Source organism: Rana temporaria, chromosome 10, assembly GCF_905171775.1.
Source record: "Rana temporaria chromosome 10, aRanTem1.1, whole genome shotgun sequence".
Classification (NCBI taxonomy): domain Eukaryota; kingdom Metazoa; phylum Chordata; class Amphibia; order Anura; family Ranidae; genus Rana; species Rana temporaria.
The window spans coordinates 21,426,121-21,446,695 of record NC_053498.1 but is presented as its reverse complement, the minus strand read 5'-3'; the positions used below and the strand labels follow the sequence as shown (position 1 = coordinate 21,446,695).

Below are 20,575 nucleotides of genomic sequence, written 5' to 3'. Positions count from 1 at the left end.
TCCATCCTCTCTTCCTGTCTCTGCTATGATTGGATGCCTGATAGGCGCCTGTCGTTTCGGCCAATCAGGTGACTGGTAACATACCCAGCAACCTGATTGGCTGAGAGGCGGGTCAGTGTTAGGGAAGCTTCCCTAACACACCACTGAGTAAGCAGCGAACGCACAGCGTTGGGCCCTCTGCTTACCCTTTTGGAAGCCTGTTAGAGCCCACGGCTCTAATCCGTAAGCCTATTAGAGCCTACGGCTCTAATCAGGTGCTTCGATACAAAAGCCACCGCTGTAATTCATATGCCCGGCGCCCGACAAGGGGCCGGGCACATGAATAGAGGATGGCAGCGGCGACCATAGATAGATTCATGCAATGACTGAATCTATCTATGGTAAGTGACAGGAGGAGGGGGGGGGCGAGCAGGAGAGGGGGGCGGCGCTCCTGCGCCCTTTCATGGACGCACCGCCACTGCCGATTTGGGGTCTTTTAGTGCCTGGGGGGCTCAACATTGACATTGATCTGCTTTCACTGCTTTCTATCCAATTTCTACACAGGTTTTTTCACTTTAAACCTCTGGTTACTTATGTTTATTAGTATTTGTATCTGTCACTAATTATAGGATCACAGGTGTTTTAAAAGTATTCTAAAGCAGCGCCAATGCCCCCTTTTCTTTATAAACAATTATTGGACTTTACTATTGTAAAGTTTTCAATAGGGAGCAGTGGCGGCTGGTGCTCAAATTTTTTTGGGGGGCGCAAACAAACGAAAAAAAACCCCATCAATTGCCGCCACTGTGCCCATCAAACGCAGCCACTGTGCCATAAAATTGTCGCCACTGTGCCATAAAATTGTCGCCACTGTGCCATGCCATCAAACGCATCCACTGTGCCATGCTATCAAACGCAGCCACTGTGCCCATCAATTGTCGCCATTGTGCCATGCCACCAAACGCAGCCACTGTGCCATCAATTGTCGCCACTGTGCCCATCAATTGTCGCCACTGTGCCATGCCAAACGCAGCCACTGTGCCATGCCATTGTTGCCACTGTGCCCATCAATTGTCGCCAATGTGCCATGCCAAACACAGCCACTGTGCCATGCCAAACACAGCCACTGTGCCATGTCATTGTTGCCACTTTGCCCATCAATTGCCACCAGTTTGCCCCTAAAATTCTGCCAGATTGCTCCCCCCCCCCCCCACCCTGCCTGGCACTTACCTTTTTGGGTCAGCCATCCCTGGATCCTCCTCCACGATCCCTCAATGTAGTCCCACCCTCGATGTCACTTCAGCCAATCAGGTTACCGGTAACCAGATCCGGTGAACCTGATTTGCTGAGATGCGTGCCCTCTGGCCGCTGGCTCTGATAGACACTTCCACAGCCAACCAGCTGCCGTTATTCAGATGGCCGGCGCTCGCCAGGGGGCCGGCCATCTGAATAGTGGGCGGCAGCGGCGACAATACATAGATTGCAATGCATGAATCTCTATGTATTGTTTTTCAGTGGCGGTGCAGGAGAGAGGGGGGTGGCGCTCCTGCGCCCTCTATGGACGCACCGCCACTGATAGGGAGGCAGCAGCTTAGCACACACCTAAGCGCGGAACTATAATCAAATATTTAGCAGTTTTATATTTACTAAAATAATTGAATTTCCATGTTCTGTGCATTGTGGGAAACCAGATATAGTGAATGCAGGGTCCTGGGTTTAATAGCACTTTAAGGTTGACTAAAATTTATTGCTTACTTGCTTCTCCACCAGGACCTCTTACCGTTTACCAGAGTACAAGAGGATGTCAAAAGGGAAAAGATTTGTGCGCCGGTACCTTCAGCATGAGCTCAGGGAAAACGGAGGTACATAGCATTACTAAGTGCTGCGAGGGAGACCACTGCAATACTGACCAGCTGGAAAGTAAGTTGGAAAACCACAGGGAAAAAAATTAAGTACGTAAAGTACCAATGAAAAATGGAAATCAGACACAACCTTTTTTAGGCTAGGCTCTCACGATTACGACTTACCACGATTCGCAGCCGCGATTTCAGGGAATGCCAGTCTATAGAACTGAATTTGCATAGCACACAGATCAAACTCGCACAGGACCCTTTTTTCCGCAGCTTAGATTCATACCGCACTGATGTGAACTGCACTAATGGAAAACAATGTTATTTTAATCAATAAAATCGTGTTTGGAAAAATTGCTGCACAAATATCATGTGGCATAAAAAATTGTGTAACATGTACCGCCATACACTCCACACCCAGGCCCGGACTGGGACAAAAAATAGGCCCGGGAATTTTAGACTGAGCAGCCCGGGGGTGGGGGGGGGGTTCTTTTGAATGGCACGAATGCGGTGTCGTCATTGACTACGACATGCATGCGCTCGTCACATTCGATACCGTCGCCCGCCATCTTGTTTCACCCTACCTATGACTTGGAAGCTACCGCACATACGTTGAAGTAATTTCGAGCATGCAGGGTTTCCATGGAGGCAGGTAAGTATACACACGCTCGGGTTTCTCGGAAAACACTGCCGAAATTCCCGACGAGAAAATAGAGAGCAGATTCTCTATTTTTCTCATCAAGATTCTGGGCAGTTTTCTCGACGAGAAACCTCAAAGCCTCGTACACACGCACGGTATACTCGGCATAAAAGCTTTGCCAGCAGTTTTCTTTCTGTTTCTGGCCGAGAAAACCGAGCGTGTGTACGAGGCTTAAGAAGGGATTCTTGGGCTTTTGAAATGTTAGAGAACAATGTGGCATTGTCTGGGATTTGCCTTTAATACTTTTCATGTAAAATATATTTGCTGTAAAGAGAGTACATCTTTTATAATACACCAAATATTCTGTCCTCATAGTTGTGACCCCAAAAGACCTAAAGGAAAATGGGGTAGAGTGTCCGGCGTGTAATGAGAAGGAAAAGCAATGCAAATCAGAGATCTACAAATGCACAGGAACTCAGGATCGATGCTTTGAGTTCTATGGTGGACTCTATAATGGAGGTAAGACGCGACCTTTAATTATTCAGTAGCTGATAGAAATACTAATTATGGATGAGCAAAATTTATAGGCCCGGATTCACAAAGCACTTACGCCGACGTATCTCCAGATACGCCGCGTAAGTATGTGCCGTGCCCATAAACTGAGATACGCCTGAAAATAGGCTTCATCCGACCGACGTAACTTTCCTACGCCGTCGTATTGTGGGCGCATATTTACGCTGGGTGCATTTGCAGCTCCCATTGATTTTTAATCTATGCACATATGCAAATGAGGGATATACGCTGATTCACGAACGTAGTTGCGCCCGGCGCATAATATACGCAGTTTCCGTAAGTCGTACGTCCGGCGTAAAGTTATTCCCCATATAGGAGGCGCAACTCTTGCAAAGGTATGGACCAGGGAACACAAGCCGTCGTATCTTTTGTCGTTTACGTAGTACGTGAATAGGGCTAGGCGTAGGTTACGTTCACGTCGTAGGCAGTGATTCGACGTATCTTAGGCAGTTGTTTCGACGTGATTCTGAGCATGCGCACTGGGATGCGTCCGCGGGACGGCGCATGCGCCGTACGTTATCCGTAACTTTATGACGCTCAGTCTTTCATTTACATGGGGTCACGCCTCATTAGCAAGGCTCACGCCCACTTCCACATACGCTGGCTTACGCTGAGGAAACCCAGCGTAGATTTGAGAGTGACTGGGGGCGAGTGCTTTGTGAATACTGTGCTTGCCTCTGTGCGCTGCATCGGCGTAGCGTATATTCGCCAATGTATGTGAATCCGGGCCATAGTTTTTTTTAAAACATTTTCCTAAATGTGGGTGAAAATTGTGTGATTTGGGCCTAATTTCACTATTCTGGTGAAATTCATTGCTTCCTAAAGGTAAAGGTGAAATCAAAGGGGGATTTTGTGCTTTTTAGGGGTGCAATTGGCTTCAAATTGTTCCCCATGGTTACAAAAGCTCCTTTCAGCTTTTCTGCCAGAAAGGTTCCCTCTGAAAAGCTACCCCCCCCCCCCTATGTAGAGGGAGGAGGCAATGCGCTCGTCTTCCTCCTTTACTGGCCTGTCAAGCTGAATTCTATGTCAAAGGTCATATGGATATTTATATTGGGATCCAACACAATTAAAACAATAAATTAGAAGCACGGGGTCCCCCCAAAAAGACTCAAAGAGGTTGATTTACTAAAACTGGGGAGTGCAAAATCTGTTGCAGCTCTGCATAGAAACTAATCAACTTCTATTTTTTTTGTTTGTCAAAGTTTAATTGAACAAGATGACGTTACAAGCTGATCAGTAGACGGTCACTATGCACAGCTGCACCAGATTTTGCACTTTCCAGTCTTAGTAAATCAACCCCAAAGGGTCTGGTATTGAATTTGGGTCTTTGTTTGTTGTGTTGTTGTTGTGCCCCTCTCTACTACACCTAAGGCCCCGTACACACGACCGAACATGTCTGCTGAAACTGGTCCGCGGACCAGTTTCAGCAGACATGTTCGGTCGTGTGTACGGCCGATCGGACAGGATTCCAGCGTACATTTGGCCGCCAGACCGTTTTCGAGCGGGCAAATGTTTCTAAACTTGCTTAGAAACATGCCCGCTGGAATCCTGCCCGTCGGACATGTTCGGTCGCCTGTACAGACTTACCGTACATGTCCGAGCGGCCGCCATCCCTCGCACGCGTCGAATGACTTTGACGCATGCGTGGAAGCATTGAACTTCCAGGGCCGCGCACGTCGCCACATCATCGTCGCGGCGATGGATTTCTGTATGACGGTCCGGCGGACCGTTTTCATCGTACATGTTTGCCCGTGTGTACGAGGCATAAAGGATCTGGTGTCAATTTTGAAGGGGGGGGTAAAACTATTCCCACCCTTTGTTTACAATTCTTTGTCAACTAGGAATCCCAGGCTGACAGACTGGCCTGGTGGAGATGATACCTATAGTTGCCAACAGTCCCGGTTTACCCGGTACATTCATGGAAAACAGACCGATATCCCGGTCTGAGCCTGTCCCGGGCAAAATCCCTAAAAATAGCCTTTGTCATGGGCAGAGTCCTAGATCTGATCCCCCCATAAAAAGCCTGCAGCACTCCACCGTATGGGGTATGTGCATGGTTGGATGGTTGCCTAAGGTGTCATCCCAGCCTGCCCACATAGTAATCTGGGTGGGCTGGGAGTCGGGACTTGGGAGATTCTGGATCATGTAAAAATGGAGGGATGTAACCACAAACTTTACTGTAGCTCCCTATCGGCTGAGGAGGTAGCAGGACCCACGGAAGACTGGTGTGCTGATTAGGGGAATAATGTGGATGGTGTATGTGTCCACTGCTGCAGGAGTACCAGCAAGGGAGTGGAGCTTGTTCCTTCTCCTGTAACCACTGGAGAGAGGAAGGAAGGGATCCCCGATTCCGCACACCCACGTGAGTGGTGCGATGGTAGGAAAGATAACCTCAGCCTGGGCTCCAGCCAGGCCACGCCTCCAACGTGTTTCGCTCCGCCCCTCGGAGCTTATTCATGGGGAATTTAGTCATTGGCTGAGGAGGTAACAAGAGGTGGGCTGCACTGTGTTCCCCCCCCCCACAACTCTGCTCAGCCCTCTCTTCTCCATCCCCCCAACTCTGCTCACTCCCCTCTTCTCTATCCCCACCCCGACTCTGCTCACCCCCCTCTTCTCCATCCCCCCCAACTCTGCTCACTCCCCTCTTCTCCATCCCCAGCCCCAACACTGCTCACCCTCCCTCTTCTCTAACCCCATCCCAACTCTACTCACCCCCCTCTTCTCCACCCCCCCCCTCCACTATGCTCACTCCCCTCTTTTCCCTCCCCACCCCAACTCTGCTCACCCCCCTCTCTTCTCCACCCCCTCCCCAACTCTGTTTACCCCCCTTCTTCTCTATCCCCACTCCAATTCCCTCTCTCTCTCTTCCCCCTACTTTTTTTCTTCCTCTCTCTCCCTCTCTCTCTCTCTCTCTCTCTCTCTCTCTCTCCCTCTCCCTCCCTCTCTCTCTCTCCCCCTCTCTCTCTCTCTCCCCCTCTCTCCCCTTCTCTCTCTCTCTCCCCCTCTCTCTCTCCCCTTCTCTCTCTCTCCCCCTCCCTCTCTCCCTCTCTCTCTCTCTCTCTCTCTCTCTCTCTCTCTCTCTCCCCCCTCCCTCCCTCTCTCTCTCTCTTTCTTTCTCCCTCCCTCTTTCTCTTTCTTTCTTTCTTTCTCTCTCCCTCCATCCCTCTTTCTTTCTTTTTTTCTTTCTTTCTCTCTCTCTCCATCCCTCTTTCTTTCTTTCTTTTTTCTTTCTTTCTCTCTCCCTCCATCCCTCTTTCTTTCTTTTTTCTTTCTCTCTCCCTCCATCCCTCTTTCTTTTTTAATTTCCCTATATATTACCACATTCTCCACTATGCAAGTAATCTCAGACTCTATTTAACCACACCATCTTTAAGCCACGCCCAATATTTTTTTTTTTCATATCATTTGTTTTTATTTTTATATTCAAGGTCACAAAGAGATGTTAACATAACAAAAGCAAGGAATTCATAATCATATACATATTATCGCTCCAGTCAGCGAAAAACACAAAGAAATAGCAACCAACAAAGGCATGTCCATTCCTCTCCCTTACCCTATTGTTGTACTAATTAACAACACATCTTAAACCTTTTAATCGGAATCTCTAGAAAAAATGTATTGTTCTCATACACCTTAGACCTCTCTGTTCCCTTGTCCCTATACCCTACCTATCCCTCCCTCTAACCAAAAAAAAAAAAAAACCCTCCCCTTCCAACCCTTGTCTCCCCCCCCCCCCCCCCCCCATCCCCTGCACAAGAAATGGAGGGACTATCTCTTATTTCTATTCATCGGATTCCTATACACACTCCTCCCGGGGAGGACTCTTCACTCCTTATTCTATTTCTCAAACAGTCTCATCCCCTCTTCAGAATACATAAACAGATTCCATCCTGTCCATGTTTCAACATACTGTTCTCTTTTATTTCGGGCTGAAAGAACTAGATCTTCTATGGCTCCTATCTCTCTGACTCTATTAAGCCATCTCGTAATGAAGGGTGGTCTAGTGTCTCTCCACTGTAAAGTTATTCCACTTTTAGCATCATTTATCAAATGACATAGCACCGATTTTTTTATACGCTCGCACCGGGATCTGTGAACTGTGGAGCAAGAAAAAAGCCGGATCATCCGGTATCTGAATTTCCGTGAATTTTGGAGATATTCTCTGGACTTCCAACCAATATTTTATTACTTTTACACAAGACCAAAATATGTGCAACAAAGTTCCCTGCTCCAGTCCACATCTCCAGCAATACTCTGAATTTTCTATAGAAAATGTATGCATCTTTACTGGAGTGTAGTACCATTGGGTCAATAGTTTGTAGTTGGATTCCTGTATTCGCGTAGATACTGAGGAGTTTAGTGCTAGATAGATAATGTGTTTACGCTGAGTTAGTGAAAACTTCCTCCCCAGGTCTCTTTCCCACTTATTAATTCCCGGCAACACAAAATCCTCCTGAGGAGAATTCAACAGTCTATACATCTTAGAACTCACTCGTTGTGTTGGTTCCTCATCATCGCAATAGCTCTCAAATTTTGTTAACTGTCGCCGGAAATTAAACGGTTGTCCTAGGGATCTCATAAAATGATTTACTTGTAAAGCTTGCCAAAAGCTTAACTCAAAGTTTCCCCCTGGCTTCATTAAGACATCAATGGATGGCCAAGTTTCTGTTTGCAAAAAATGTGAGACCTGCACCATGCCCTTTTCTTTTAGTTTGTTGAATACTGCTCCTTCTGTTCCTGGTTTAAAACCTGGGTTCCCCATTATAGGGAACAAGGGAGATTGGCTCGTTGAAAACTTTGGATTTCTACAGACGTTAGCTGCAATTAGCAGCGTTGGGCCGATTATAGGGTGTTTCTTCAACTTACTTGGTAATACATTGTAGCACCAGGGGGCTCTACATAATGATATTGGGCTAATCTGTTGCTCTATATCAACCCAACGTTTGTAATACCTATGTCTGCACCAATCTACCAATCTTGTCAGGTGGGCCGCTTGATAGTACTTAGCAATATCTGGGACTGCCATCCCCCCAAAGCACTTGGGTAGCCTCATCACCTCTTTTTTTATCCTTGGTCGTTTCCCTGCCCATATAAATTTCATTAGGAGGGAACTCATTTGCCGGAGAAAGGCCGCTGGTATAGTAATTGGCAGAGTCTGAAACAGATACATAATTTTTGGCAGGATACTCATCTTAACTATGTTGTTTCGGCCGAACCATGAGTGTAGTCCATGTTGCCATTTCTCAAGCAGAGTTCTTACCGAATTAAAAAGTGGTGGGAAATGTATTTTAAAGACTTCCTTTATGTTTGCTGGAATCAGGGTACCCAAGTATTTTAGTGCAGTTTTCCACTTGAATCCAAAATTTTGCTGTATTGTCTTACGCTTCTGAGGTGACATTGCCACACTCATCGCTTCGGATTTGGCCTGATTTATCTTTAGGTTTGACAATTCGCCATATTTTACAAGCTCTTTCACAAGATTGGGAAGTGAGACATGTGGGTTTGATATAGAGAATAACAGATCGTCCGCATAGGCTGATACTTTGTACTTCCCCTCTCCTATCTGTATTCCCTGTATGTCCGGGTTTTGACGTACTCTGTTTAATAAAGGCTCCAAAGATAATGCAAATAATAAAGGTGACAGAGGGCATCCCTGCCGTGTACCATTTGTGATTTGAAAAGTTTTGGAAAATATTCCATTAACTCTTACTGCGGCCCGTGGGGCTGTATAAACACTCCCTATCCATCTAATCATATTCTCCCCCAGCCCCACGTGACGCAGCACTGAGAAAAGGAAACCCCAACTTACTCTATCAAATGTCTTCTCGGCATCGGTATTTAGGAACACGCAGGGAATGTCCCCTTCATTGGCACAATGTACCAAGTTAAGGACCTTTATTGTACCGTCGTCCCTTGCCTCCCTTGTAGGGACAAATCCTACCTGATCCTTGTCTACCAACTCAGGTAGCCACGTCTGAAGCCGCATTGCTAGTATCTTCGTAAAAAGTTTTAAATCAGTGTTTAATAATGAGATCGGCCTATAACTACTGCACTCCGCCGGGTCCTTCCCTTCTTTGGGAATAACTGTAATGTGTGCTAACAGTGCGTCCGGCGGAAATGCAGCAGTCTGGCCCATTGCATTAAAAACCTTTATTATCTGGCTGCTTAATAGTGTAGCAAATTCTTTATAATATCTTATTGTATAGCCGTCCGGCCCCGGGGCTTTCCCGGCCTTCATGGTTTTTAATATTGCATTTAATTCCTCTATCGAGATGGGGGTTTCTAAGCTAGCTCGGGCAGGTGATGAGAGCCTCGATAAGTCTACTGAAGAGAGATATTCTTCAATTTTCAACGGGGCCACTGGTGTTTGTGCCAAATTATACAGAGTAGAATAGTATCTACTGAACTCTTCCACTATATCTTTTGGTTTTCGTTTTAATTGTCCCTCCTTCCCCTTAATTTGCGGGACGTACGTTGAAAGATTTTTTTCCTTCAATTTCCCGGCCAACAATTTACTGCATTTGTCTCCCAGTTCGTAGTTTATTTTTCTTCCCCTTTGTATTATTGCTTTGGCCTTATAACGTAAGATCTCTGTAATGTGCCTTCTCAACTGACCTAACTCTCTTCCTATTTGGGGGGCTTGTGTCTTTTTGTGTTGGAGTTCCAATTCCTGAATTTCCAATAATAGGTTTTTAACCTGTTGTTCTCGCCTCCTTTTCAAATTCGATCCATGTTTAATCAGGACCCCCCTGATCACAGTCTTATGCGCCTCCCATACCATTCCCGGGTCACTCCCAGGTGTATCATTCATTTGGAAATACGCTATGATCTCCCGGGCCACATCTTCCCTAACTTCAGAGTTCTGTAGCAGGCTTTCGTTTAAACGCCACCTTCTATTTAACGTGATTAAAACCACGCAATTTTTCGCCACATCTCACTTCACATACAGCATTTTCCCGCTCCTGCTAGACCATGTCTGCAAATGAATACCCCGCCCCCAATTAAAATAATACTCCACTTACAGAAAAAAAGTGTCCCTAAAGTTTTTTTGGAGAATGTTGACAACTATGTAATACCTATAATTTTATTTTACAGAGGGATATGATGATTAGTGTTGAGCAGAATATGCCATATTCGATTTCGCGATATATCTCGAATATATATTCGAATATTCGAGATATATTCGCTAAATTCGAATATTCGTGATATTTTATCGAAATTAATTGAATGCGATTTTTCGCTATTGCGAATGCGAAAATAATTGCGATTTTTTTAATAACTGCGGTAGGAGCGCTCTGATTGGCTTAGAATATTCGTGATATTTTATCGAAATATCGCAACATGCGAATGCGATATTTATTGCGCAATTTCGAGATATGCTGGAGGAGCGCTCTGATTGGCTCAGAATATTCGTGATATTTTATCGAAATATCGCAACATGCGAATGCGATATTTATTGCGCAATTTCGAGATATGCTGGAGGAGCGCTCTGATTGGCTCAGAATATTCCTGATATTTTATCGAAATATCGCAACATGCGAATGCGATATTTATTGCGCAATTTCGAGATATGCTGGAGGAGCGCTCTGATTGGCTCAGAATATTCCTGATATTTTATCGAAATATCGCAACATGCGAATGCGAAATTTATTGCAGATATTTCGAAAACTGCTGTAGCAGCACTCTGAAATCGAATATGTATGATATTTTAACCAAAATACATATTGCGATTGCGATTTTTCGATCGCGCATGCGCAATTGCGCGAACAACACGCGACCATTTCCTGGAGCCTTGCCAGTTTCCCAATATTACAGCAACATGGTGGGAAGCAATTTCTCAAAGTCTGAGGAAAAGTTGCTGATTTGTGTAAGTATTTTGACCACTGTTATTTCATCATCTTCAACTGCATTTAAGTCTAGTTTAAAAGTTAGTATATATGATCAGATATTAGTATTTAACCAAAAATGTGTCTCCTGCTTTTACAAAACTACAAGTCCCAGCATGCCTGGACAGCTGCAGACACCCTGGTTGGCAAATGTGTATTTAGGCACTTTTCCTTGTTATTTAGCATAATGAATTTAAAATTTTTTTGGACATAGGACGTATGCGAACGTCCTGACTTCAGTGTCCTCAAGGCCCAAGGACGTTCGAATACATATTGCCCTTTAGATGTTGCAGAACTACAACTTCCAGCATGCCTGGGAATGCTGGCACTTCTAGTATTGTAAGTTCTGCAGGCCCACATTTTTCAGGCCTTTATGCACGGGTCTCTAAACTGTGGCACCCTAGATGCAGCAAAAGTAAAATTCTTAGCATGCACTGAAAGACCGTGGCTGATGGGAGTAGTAGTTTTGCAACAGCTGGAGGTGGACTGGTCTTGAAACCCAGAGTTAGGTAACAAACCCGTAGTGTTTTGCAACCATTCTGCCTCCAGCTGGTTATTTTCTGTTGAAAAGCCTGTGGCGTGCAAAACACAACCCAAAAACTCCACCCGGTGCAAGGAAAAATTTGCACACACCTAAAGAGTGACATCACAAAAAACTGCGACGGTTGCATACGTCAGTGGTCCTCCGAAAAGGTCCCGTCTCTGACCCCCCGGGGCGTTAGGCTCCTAGGCTCCTGACAGGGAAAAGAGTTACTGTGGTCCATACAGCCGAAGCCATATGGACCCATCTCGGTCCAAGCAGCGCAATCAACACGCGAACAACACGCGACCATTTCCTGGAGCCTTGCCAGTTTCCAACTTATGATCGCAGCGCAATCACACAGCAACATGGTTGGAAGCAATTTCACTAAGTCTGAGGAAAAGTTGCTGATTTGTGTAAGTATTTTGACCACTGTTATTTCATCATCTTCAACTGCATTTAAGTCTAGTTTAAAAGTTAGTATATATGATCAGATATTAGTATTTAACCAAAAATGTGTCTCCTGCTTTTACAAAACTACAAGTCCCAGCCCAGCCCAGCATTTAAGTCTAGTTTAAAAGTTAGTATATATGATCATATATTAGTATTTCACAAAAAATGTGTCTCCTGCTTTTACAAAACTACAAGTCCCAGCATGCCTGGACAGCTGCAGACACCCTGGTTGGCAAATGTGTATTTAGGCACTTTTCCTTGTTATTTAGCATAATGAATTTAAAATTTTTTTGGACATAGGACGTATGCGAACGTCCTGACTTCAGTGTCCTCAAGGCCCAAGGACGTTCGAATACATATTGCCCTTTAGATGTTGCAGAACTACAACTTCCAGCATGCCTGGGAATGCTGGCACTTCTAGTATTGTAAGTTCTGCAGGCCCCCATTTTTCAGGCCTTTATGCACGGGTCTCTAAACTGTGGCACCCTAAATGCAGCAAAAGTAAAATTCTTAGCATGCACTGACAGACCGTGGCTGATGGGAGTAGTAGTTTTGCAACAGCTGGAGGTGGACTGGTCTTGAAACCCAGAGTTAAGTAACAAACACGTAGTGTTTTGCAACCATTCTGCCTCCAGCTGTTTTTTTCCTGTTGAAAAGCCTGTGGCGTGCAAAACACAACCCAAAAACTCCACCCGGATGCAGTGAAAAATGTGCACACACCTAAAGAGTGACATCACAAAAAACTGCGACTGGTACATACGTCAGTGGTCCTCCGAAAAAGGTCCCGTCTCTGACCCCCCGGGGCGTTAGGCTCCTGACAGGGAAAAGAGTTAGCAACGCATATCTCCCCTATACGTGTATCCTGTGTTGTTAATAATATATTCATAATTATGCAAATGATAATGGCTGCTATATTTATGCAAAAAAGGTGGCGACCGAAATGGCAGGATATAAAATCTTTCATGTTACCCCTGTCATTGATTAATAAGGCGAGAATGCTTCCAATTGTTGAATAGCATACATTTACGTCATATATCCATAAGGCTGTCAACAGAAGTATTACAATATACTTTGTTCTTCATCTTGCAGAAGTTCCTGGAAACAGGATACGATGACCTGCGGCGGCAGCCACAGAAAAGGGCTGTGGTCAGCGCCCTAATCGCTGACTTTGGCGGCCAACATGACCACAAGGCCATTGTTAAGAAGTGGTCTGACCTCAAGAGGCGCCAAATGGGTAATGTCAGACGTCTTCGGGCTAAATATCATCCAGGTAAGTTATTGTTGACAGTTATGTTTTTTTTTAAAAAAGTGTATTTTGTGCGTGAACTCGAAAGAGAGAGGAGCCGGCCTGCAGGAGTTGGGAGGCCTCCCCCAGAGGCAATCTGCCACCTTTCTCCATGCCCCGGTTGGCAATGGCGGGTGTGAGGGGGTCCTCCCAACCCAACCTCGCATAGCACACCCACCAGTGGCGGGGCTGAGACCACCAAACTCAATTCACAGGTAGCCGAGAGCGGGATCCGAACCCCTAGCTGCAGAGGTGAATCAGTTGTCAGTGCAGTGGCAATCGCGTGGAGCCACCGCAGCTCCTTTGGTGACAGTTATGTAAGGTCATATGTAATTCATGTAAGGTCAGATGTTGTTAACCAAGATGCCATGTTGTGCTAACATATATCACCACCGGCCAAGGTATTCATAGTACTGTTGAAAAAAGACATGGGGCAGCAGACAGGAACACAGAAGTTATGTGGGAACATAATTTTCCCATTGCTTTGCATGGGACTTTAAAGAAAAACCCCGACCATGGCAAGTGGGGGTGGGTAAGGTTTAAACCACCTATCCTATGTTTGTGGCTGACATATAAGTAACCTGTGTGCCAAGTTTCATATAAATATCTTTAGCCGTTTGTACGTGATGCTGGAACATACATACATACATACATACATACATACATTTATGCACACACACACGTTGAGTTTTATATATATAGATTACCACTAAATTCCTGTGTTAGGAGTGGGGTTGTTATAGTAATCCCGTGTGCTCCATCAGGCCCTTTTTTTAACATGAGATGGTCTGAACAAAACAAAGGAGACAAAAACAGCTCATTTTAACATGGTTGCATCCCAGCTCACGCTCAGTCCCCTGTAGTGCCCACAAGACCCTTTAATATAACATTGTCCCATTGGTTAACTGTCTATATAAATCAATTTGTATTCATATACAATACAGCACAGTACACAGAATTTGCATACGTCATTAGAAAACATTTTTATAATATATGAACATTGTGTTATTATAGGAGCTCCAATGCCAGTTGTCCGCGCCAAGCGCAGAAGGCGCCAGGCCGATGAGGAGGAGGAGGAGGATGCGGCAGAGGAGGATGCGGCAGAGGAGGACATGGATGAGGAGGAGCAGCCAGGGCCCTCCCACTCCCCAACCCCAGCTCCTGTTGAGGAGCAAGCTGAGGAGCTTCCCCCCCCCCACCACCCCAACTTCTCAAGCAGAAGAGCAGGAGGAAGAGAGCGGTCCTGTGAGCCTCATTCAGGAAGGTAAATATGTGCACAATGATTAATAACATTTCAACAACAAAATGTAGATATAAAAATGGACAACATATAAAGCGCACCTGTCAGATTGTATAACCATAATATGGTATTGATGCTAGAAGTATACAGGTAGTGCATAATTATTAGGCAAGTTGTATTTTTTGAGGATTCATTTTATTATTGAACAACAACCATGTTCTCAATGAACCCCAAAAACTCATTAATATCAAAGCTGAATTTTTTTGGAAGTAGTTTTTAGTTTGTTTTTAGTGTTAGTTATTTTCGGGGGATATCTGTGTGTGCAGGTGACTACTATTACTGTGCAGAATTATTAGGCAACTTAACCAAAAAATAAATAGATAGCCATTTCAATGATTTATTTTTAACAGTGAAACCAATATAACATCTCAACATTCACAAATACACATTTCTGACATTTAAAAACAAAACAAAAACAAATCAGTGACCAATATAGCCACCTTTCTTTGCAAGGACACTCAAAAGCCTGACATCCATGGATTCTGTCAGTGTTTTGATCTGTTCACCATCAACATTGCGTGCAGCAGCAACCACAGCCTGCCAGACACTGTTCAGAGAGGTGTACTGTTTTCCCTCCTTGTAAATCCCACATTTGATGATGGACCACAGGTTCTCAATGGGGTTCAGATCAGGTGAACAAGGAGGCCATGTCATTACTTTTTTTTATTTAATACCCTTTCTTGCCAGCCACGCTGTGGAGTACTTTGACACGTGTGATGGAGCATTGTCCTGCATGAAAATCATGTTTTTCTTGAAGGATGGTGACTTTTTCCTGTACCACTGCTTGAAGAAGGTCTCTTCCATAATCTGGCAGTAGGACTGGGAGTTGAGCTTGACTCCATCCTCAATCCGAAAAGGCCCCACAAGCTCATCTTTGATGATACCAGCCCAAACCAGTACTCCACCACCACCTTGCTGGCGTCTGAGTCGGACTGGAGCTCCCTGCCCTTTACCAATCCAGCCACGGGCTCTTCCATCTGGCCCATCAAGACTCACTCTCATTTCAGCAGTCCATAAAACCTTAGAAAAATCTTTCTTGAGATATTTATTGGCACAGTCTTGACGTTGCAGCTTGTGTGTCTTGTTCAGTGGTCATCGTCTTTCAGCCTTTCTTACCTTGGCCATGTCTCTGGGTATTGCACACCTTGTGCTTTTGGGCACCCCAGTGATGTTGCAGCTCTGAAATATGGCCAATCTTGTGGCAAGTGGCATCTTGGCAGCTGCACGCTTAACTTTTCTCAGTTCATGGGCAGTTATTTTGCACCTTTGTTTTTCCACACGCTTCTTTTGTTTGATGATCACGCTTCAGAAGCTTTGCAACTTTAAGAGTGCTGCATCCCTCTGCTAGATATCTCTCTATTTTGGACTTTTCAGAGTCTGTCAAATCCTTCTTTTGGCCAATTTTGCCAAAGAAAAGGAAATTGACTAATAATTATGCACACCTGATATAGAGTGTTGATGTCATTAGACCACACACCTTCTCATTACAGAGATGTACATTACCTAATATGCCTAATCTGTAGTAGGCTTTCGAGCCTATACAGCTTGGAGTAAGACAACATGCATAAAGAGGATGATGTGGTCCAAATACTCATTTGCCTAATAATTCTGCACTCCCGGGATGTGTTAGACACATAACAAGTGTATACACATGATAATGATTGATTAATAAGCAAAAAAAAATATTTATTTATTTGGTAACGTTATTTGAAATCCAAATGTTTTTTTATTATATCCTAAAAGCATCAAGAGATCTGAAGAGGCAAAATATACTCATTGAAAAGACGCACCAGAAGATCCTTCAGAACCAGCGTAAGATGAGCTACCTCAACCAACAAAATGCTCTGCTAGAGCAGCAGCTATCGGGTCAGATTGCGGAAATGCACCGCATTCAAAAACGGATTGAGAGCTATATTTAAATTTATTTTTGTATTAAAAAAACTTATTTTTTGGAAATGTTTCATTTCTTTTTGAGATAGAGTTGTAGGTTTTTCAACACATCTAACTTCACATCAAACAAATCAACATCAACACATTTAACTTCATAATAAGCAAAAACATTTTATACTATTATTTTATTTAACATTAACCTAGGACAAACTAAAGCACACGACACAGACACGACGAACACAAAATAAACTGTTGAAAAATGAACATAACAAAAGCAACAATATATATATATATATATACAAAGAGAGAGAGAGGGAGAGCAAGAAAGAGAGAGAATGCAGATGAGCTCTTGCAGTCAGCCCAATGGTTGCAGTATAAATGCCGCAAAACAGGGTTTAACATAAGGTTCATTGTTATAGTTACACTTGCTGTTTAGATCCGGTCTGGTAGTCCGGTCTGGTAGCTTGTAGCGGAGGCTGTTGGTGGATCCGCTGTGCCAGAAAGCTCATGAAGCTTTACTCAGCATGGAGGCAGCAGCAGGAGTATTAAAATATAATATAACTAGACAATGCATTTCCTGAGGAAAATGCGAGTGGGAATGCTGAATAGCTTAATTGGTGAGCCCCTTGCCAAAGACATTCACCATAACCACTACACTATCTTTAGGACACACAGCTTCTTTCTCTATCTGCAAAGTATAGAGTATGCTGACTTCCTGGTCGCCCCTCCCCCCTCAATAGGTTTCCCCTCCCCCCCAGGTCAGTGAGGAGGAATATTGCACTGAGGTCAGGAAAGTTATTTATGGAAAGAAATAACATTACAAACGCTTTTAATTCACAGATCTAATACATGATTTAAGCCTCCAAACAAAGCTTAATAAATCCTCAAACGTACATGCAATTGATACAACGACTACACCGTTTGAAATACACGGCCCTTGTAAACGCATCGATATGAAATTTATGTAGATAAACTTAAAAATGTGGCCATTTCTGCGATTTAGAAAAGAGCGTCTTTGTGAGTTCTGCAGCAACATTTTTTAGATAATTTCACATGAGAGTCTTTGAGACATAATTTCTGGCTGTTGCTCCAATAATTAAAACTAAAATACGTATCGCAGAATTGGTCACATTGCCATAAACCAGACAAGCATAGCTACGTTTTGATCTAAAAATTGTGTATGAAAAGTAGATCTTGTGGGCGTGAGACCAATTTGTTTCCCCTTTTTGTAAAGATATTTTTAATTACAAAGATCTCCAATGTTAAGGTCACCTGACAGACTCTAAATCCCCTCCATAGGATTACATTATAACCTATTGCATTTTTGTGAAAAATTCGCAAAACGTAAATTGCGTTTTCACCAAAAAATTGTAAACGATAACGATTTGAAAAGTCATAGCCGGATAGCTAAATATTTTGTGACCGCTTTAAAGTTTTTTCAGTGTCTGTAAGTGAAAGTATGAAGTAGCTGAAACTTTTGGCATGGCATGTGAATTCAAAGGGGAAAAGGATGTTCTCATTGACTTCAATGTTTAAAAAAAGGGTCTAAAAGCTTAAAATTTATAAAAGTGTAAAAAGTAGAAAAAAACTTGAAGAAGTCCCATCATTAGCTGAACGAGACGAACATTTTTACAGTTGAATGGTCTCAATAGTTGAAAGTATGCCGAAGTTACGCAGAACCAAAAAACTTAAGGAATAATAAGATTACTAAATTTACGGATATCAATACTGGAAATGTTTATTAAAGCATTCACACTAATTAAGATTAATACATTTACGGGTATCCATACTAGGAATGCTTATTAAAGCATTCCCACTAAGTATCACACAGGCATGATTTACAAGCAGTAGTGGTAATAGTAATACATAGCATAAAAACACTTGGGGAATACTTTACAGCATCAGTAGTGGTCATAGTAGTCAATAGTGTACCAAAAAATTGGGACACAGGTGTCTTGACTGAGCTGTAATAGTAGTAGTAGACATTGACAATACAGTGTCAAATCACTCGGGCAAGAGGTGCCATGATGAACAGCAGTCTTAATAAGAGTATATAGGGTGTGAAATAACTGCTGACATAGGTGTCTTGACTGGGCAGCAGAAGCAGCAGTAGTAGTATTAACAGTAGTAGTTGATACAGAGTCATATCACATGGGCAGGAGGTGCCATCATGAACAGCAGTAGGAATAGGAGTATATAGAGTGTCAAATAACTGCTGACATAGGTGTATTGACTGGGCAGCAGCAGCAGAAGCAGCAGTAGTATTAACAGTAGTAGTTGATACAGAGTCATATCACATGGGCAGGAGGTGCCATGATGAACAGCAGTAGGAATAGGAGTATATAGAGTGTCAAATAACTGCTGACATAGGTGTCTTGACTGGGCAGCAGCAGCAGAAGCAGCAGTAGTATTAACAGTAGTAGTTGATACCGAGTCATATCACATGGGCAGGAGGTGCCATCATGAACAGCAGTAGGAATAGGAGTATATAGAGTGTCAAATAACTGCTGACATAGGTGTATTGACTGGGCAGCAGCAGCAGAAGCAGCAGTAGTATTAACAGTAGTAGTTGATACAGAGTCATATCACATGGGCAGGAGGTGCCATGATGAACAGCAGTAGGAATAGGAGTATATAGAGTGTCAAATAACTGCTGACATAGGTGTCTTGACTGGGCAGCAGCAGCAGAAGCAGCAGTAGTATTAACAGTAGTAGTTGATACAGAGTCATATCACATGGGCAGGAGGTGCCATCATGAACAGCAGTAGGAATAGGAGTATATAGAGTGTCAAATAACTGCTGACATAGGTGTATTGACTGGGCAGCAGCAGCAGAAGCAGCAGTAGTATTAACAGTAGTAGTTGATACAGAGTCATATCACATGGGCAGGAGGTGCCATGATGAACAGCAGTAGGAATAGGAGTATATAGAGTGTCAAATAACTGCTGACATAGGTGTCTTGACTGGGCAGCAGCAGCAGAAGCAGCAGTAGTATTAACAGTAGTAGTTGATACAGAGTCATATCACATGGGCAGGAGGTGCCATCATGAACAGCAGTAGGAATAGGAGTATATAGAGTGTCAAATAACTGCTGACATAGGTGTCTTGACTGGGCAGCAGCAGCAGCAGAAGCAGCAGCAGTAGTATTAACAGTAGTAGTTGATACAGAGTCATATCACATGGGCAGGAGGTGCCATGATGAACAGCAGTAGGAATAGGAGTATATAGAGTGTCAAATAACTGCTGACATAGGTGTCTTGACTGGGCAGCAGCAGCAGCAGAAGCAGCAGCAGTAGTATTAACAGTAGTAGTTGATACAGAGTCATATCACATGGGCAGGAGGTGCCATGATGAACAGCAGTAGGAATAGGAGTATATAGAGTGTCAAATAACTGCTGACATAGGTGTCTTGACTGGGCAGCAGCAGCAGAAGCAGCAGTAGTATTAACAGTAGTAGTTGATACAGAGTCATATCACATGGGCAGGAGGTGCCATCATGAACAGCAGTAGGAATAGGAGTATATAGAGTGTCAAATAACTGCTGACATAGGTGTCTTGACTGGGCAGCAGCAGCAGAAGCAGCAGTAGTATTAACAGTAGTAGTTGATACAGAGTCATATCACATGGGCAGGAGGTGCCATCATGAACAGCAGTAGGAATAGGAGTATATAGAGTGTCAAATAACTGCTGACATAGGTGTATTGACTGGGCAGCAGCAGCAGAAGCAGCAGTAGTATTAACAGTAGTAGTTGATACAGAGTCATATCACATGGGCAGGAGGTGCCATGATGAACAGCAGTAGGAATAGGAGTATATAGAGTGTCAAATAACTGCTGACATAGGTGTCTTGACTGGGCAGCAGCAGCAGCAGAAGCAGCAGTAGTAGTATTAACAGTAGTAGTTGATACAGAGTCATATCACATGGGCAGGAGTTGCCATGATGTACAGCAGTCTTAATAAGAGTATATAGGGTGTGAAATAACTGCTGACATAATTGTCTTGACTGATCCAAAGGAGTCATGGGAGAAAATCATGTGGTCAGATGAGACTATAATATAATTTTTTGATCATAATTTCACTAACCGTGTTCGGAGGAAGAATAATGATGAGTACCATGCCAAGAACGCCATCCCTAATGTGAAGCATGGGGGTGGTAGCATCATGCTTTGGTGGTGTTTTTCTGCACATGGGACAGGGTGACT

The 20,575-nt window shown here is 43.8% G+C and overlaps 1 protein-coding gene across 2 annotated transcripts in view; it reads left to right on the top strand.

Moving 5' to 3' along the window:
* Nucleotides 1–20,575, top strand: part of LOC120916410 (phospholipase A2 inhibitor and Ly6/PLAUR domain-containing protein-like) — a 32,773-nt gene that overhangs the window by 6,689 nt on the left and 5,509 nt on the right. Inside the window, exons 3-5 of one of the 2 annotated variants that reach the window (XM_040327367.1) lie at nt 1,747–1,896; nt 2,842–2,985; nt 10,135–10,140. In XM_040327367.1, coding sequence (XP_040183301.1) covers nt 1,747–1,896; nt 2,842–2,985; nt 10,135–10,140 — 300 coding nt within the window. The remainder of the gene's footprint in view (nt 1–1,746; nt 1,897–2,841; nt 2,986–10,134; nt 10,141–20,575) is intronic. The other variant, XM_040327369.1, reaches the window with a different exon arrangement.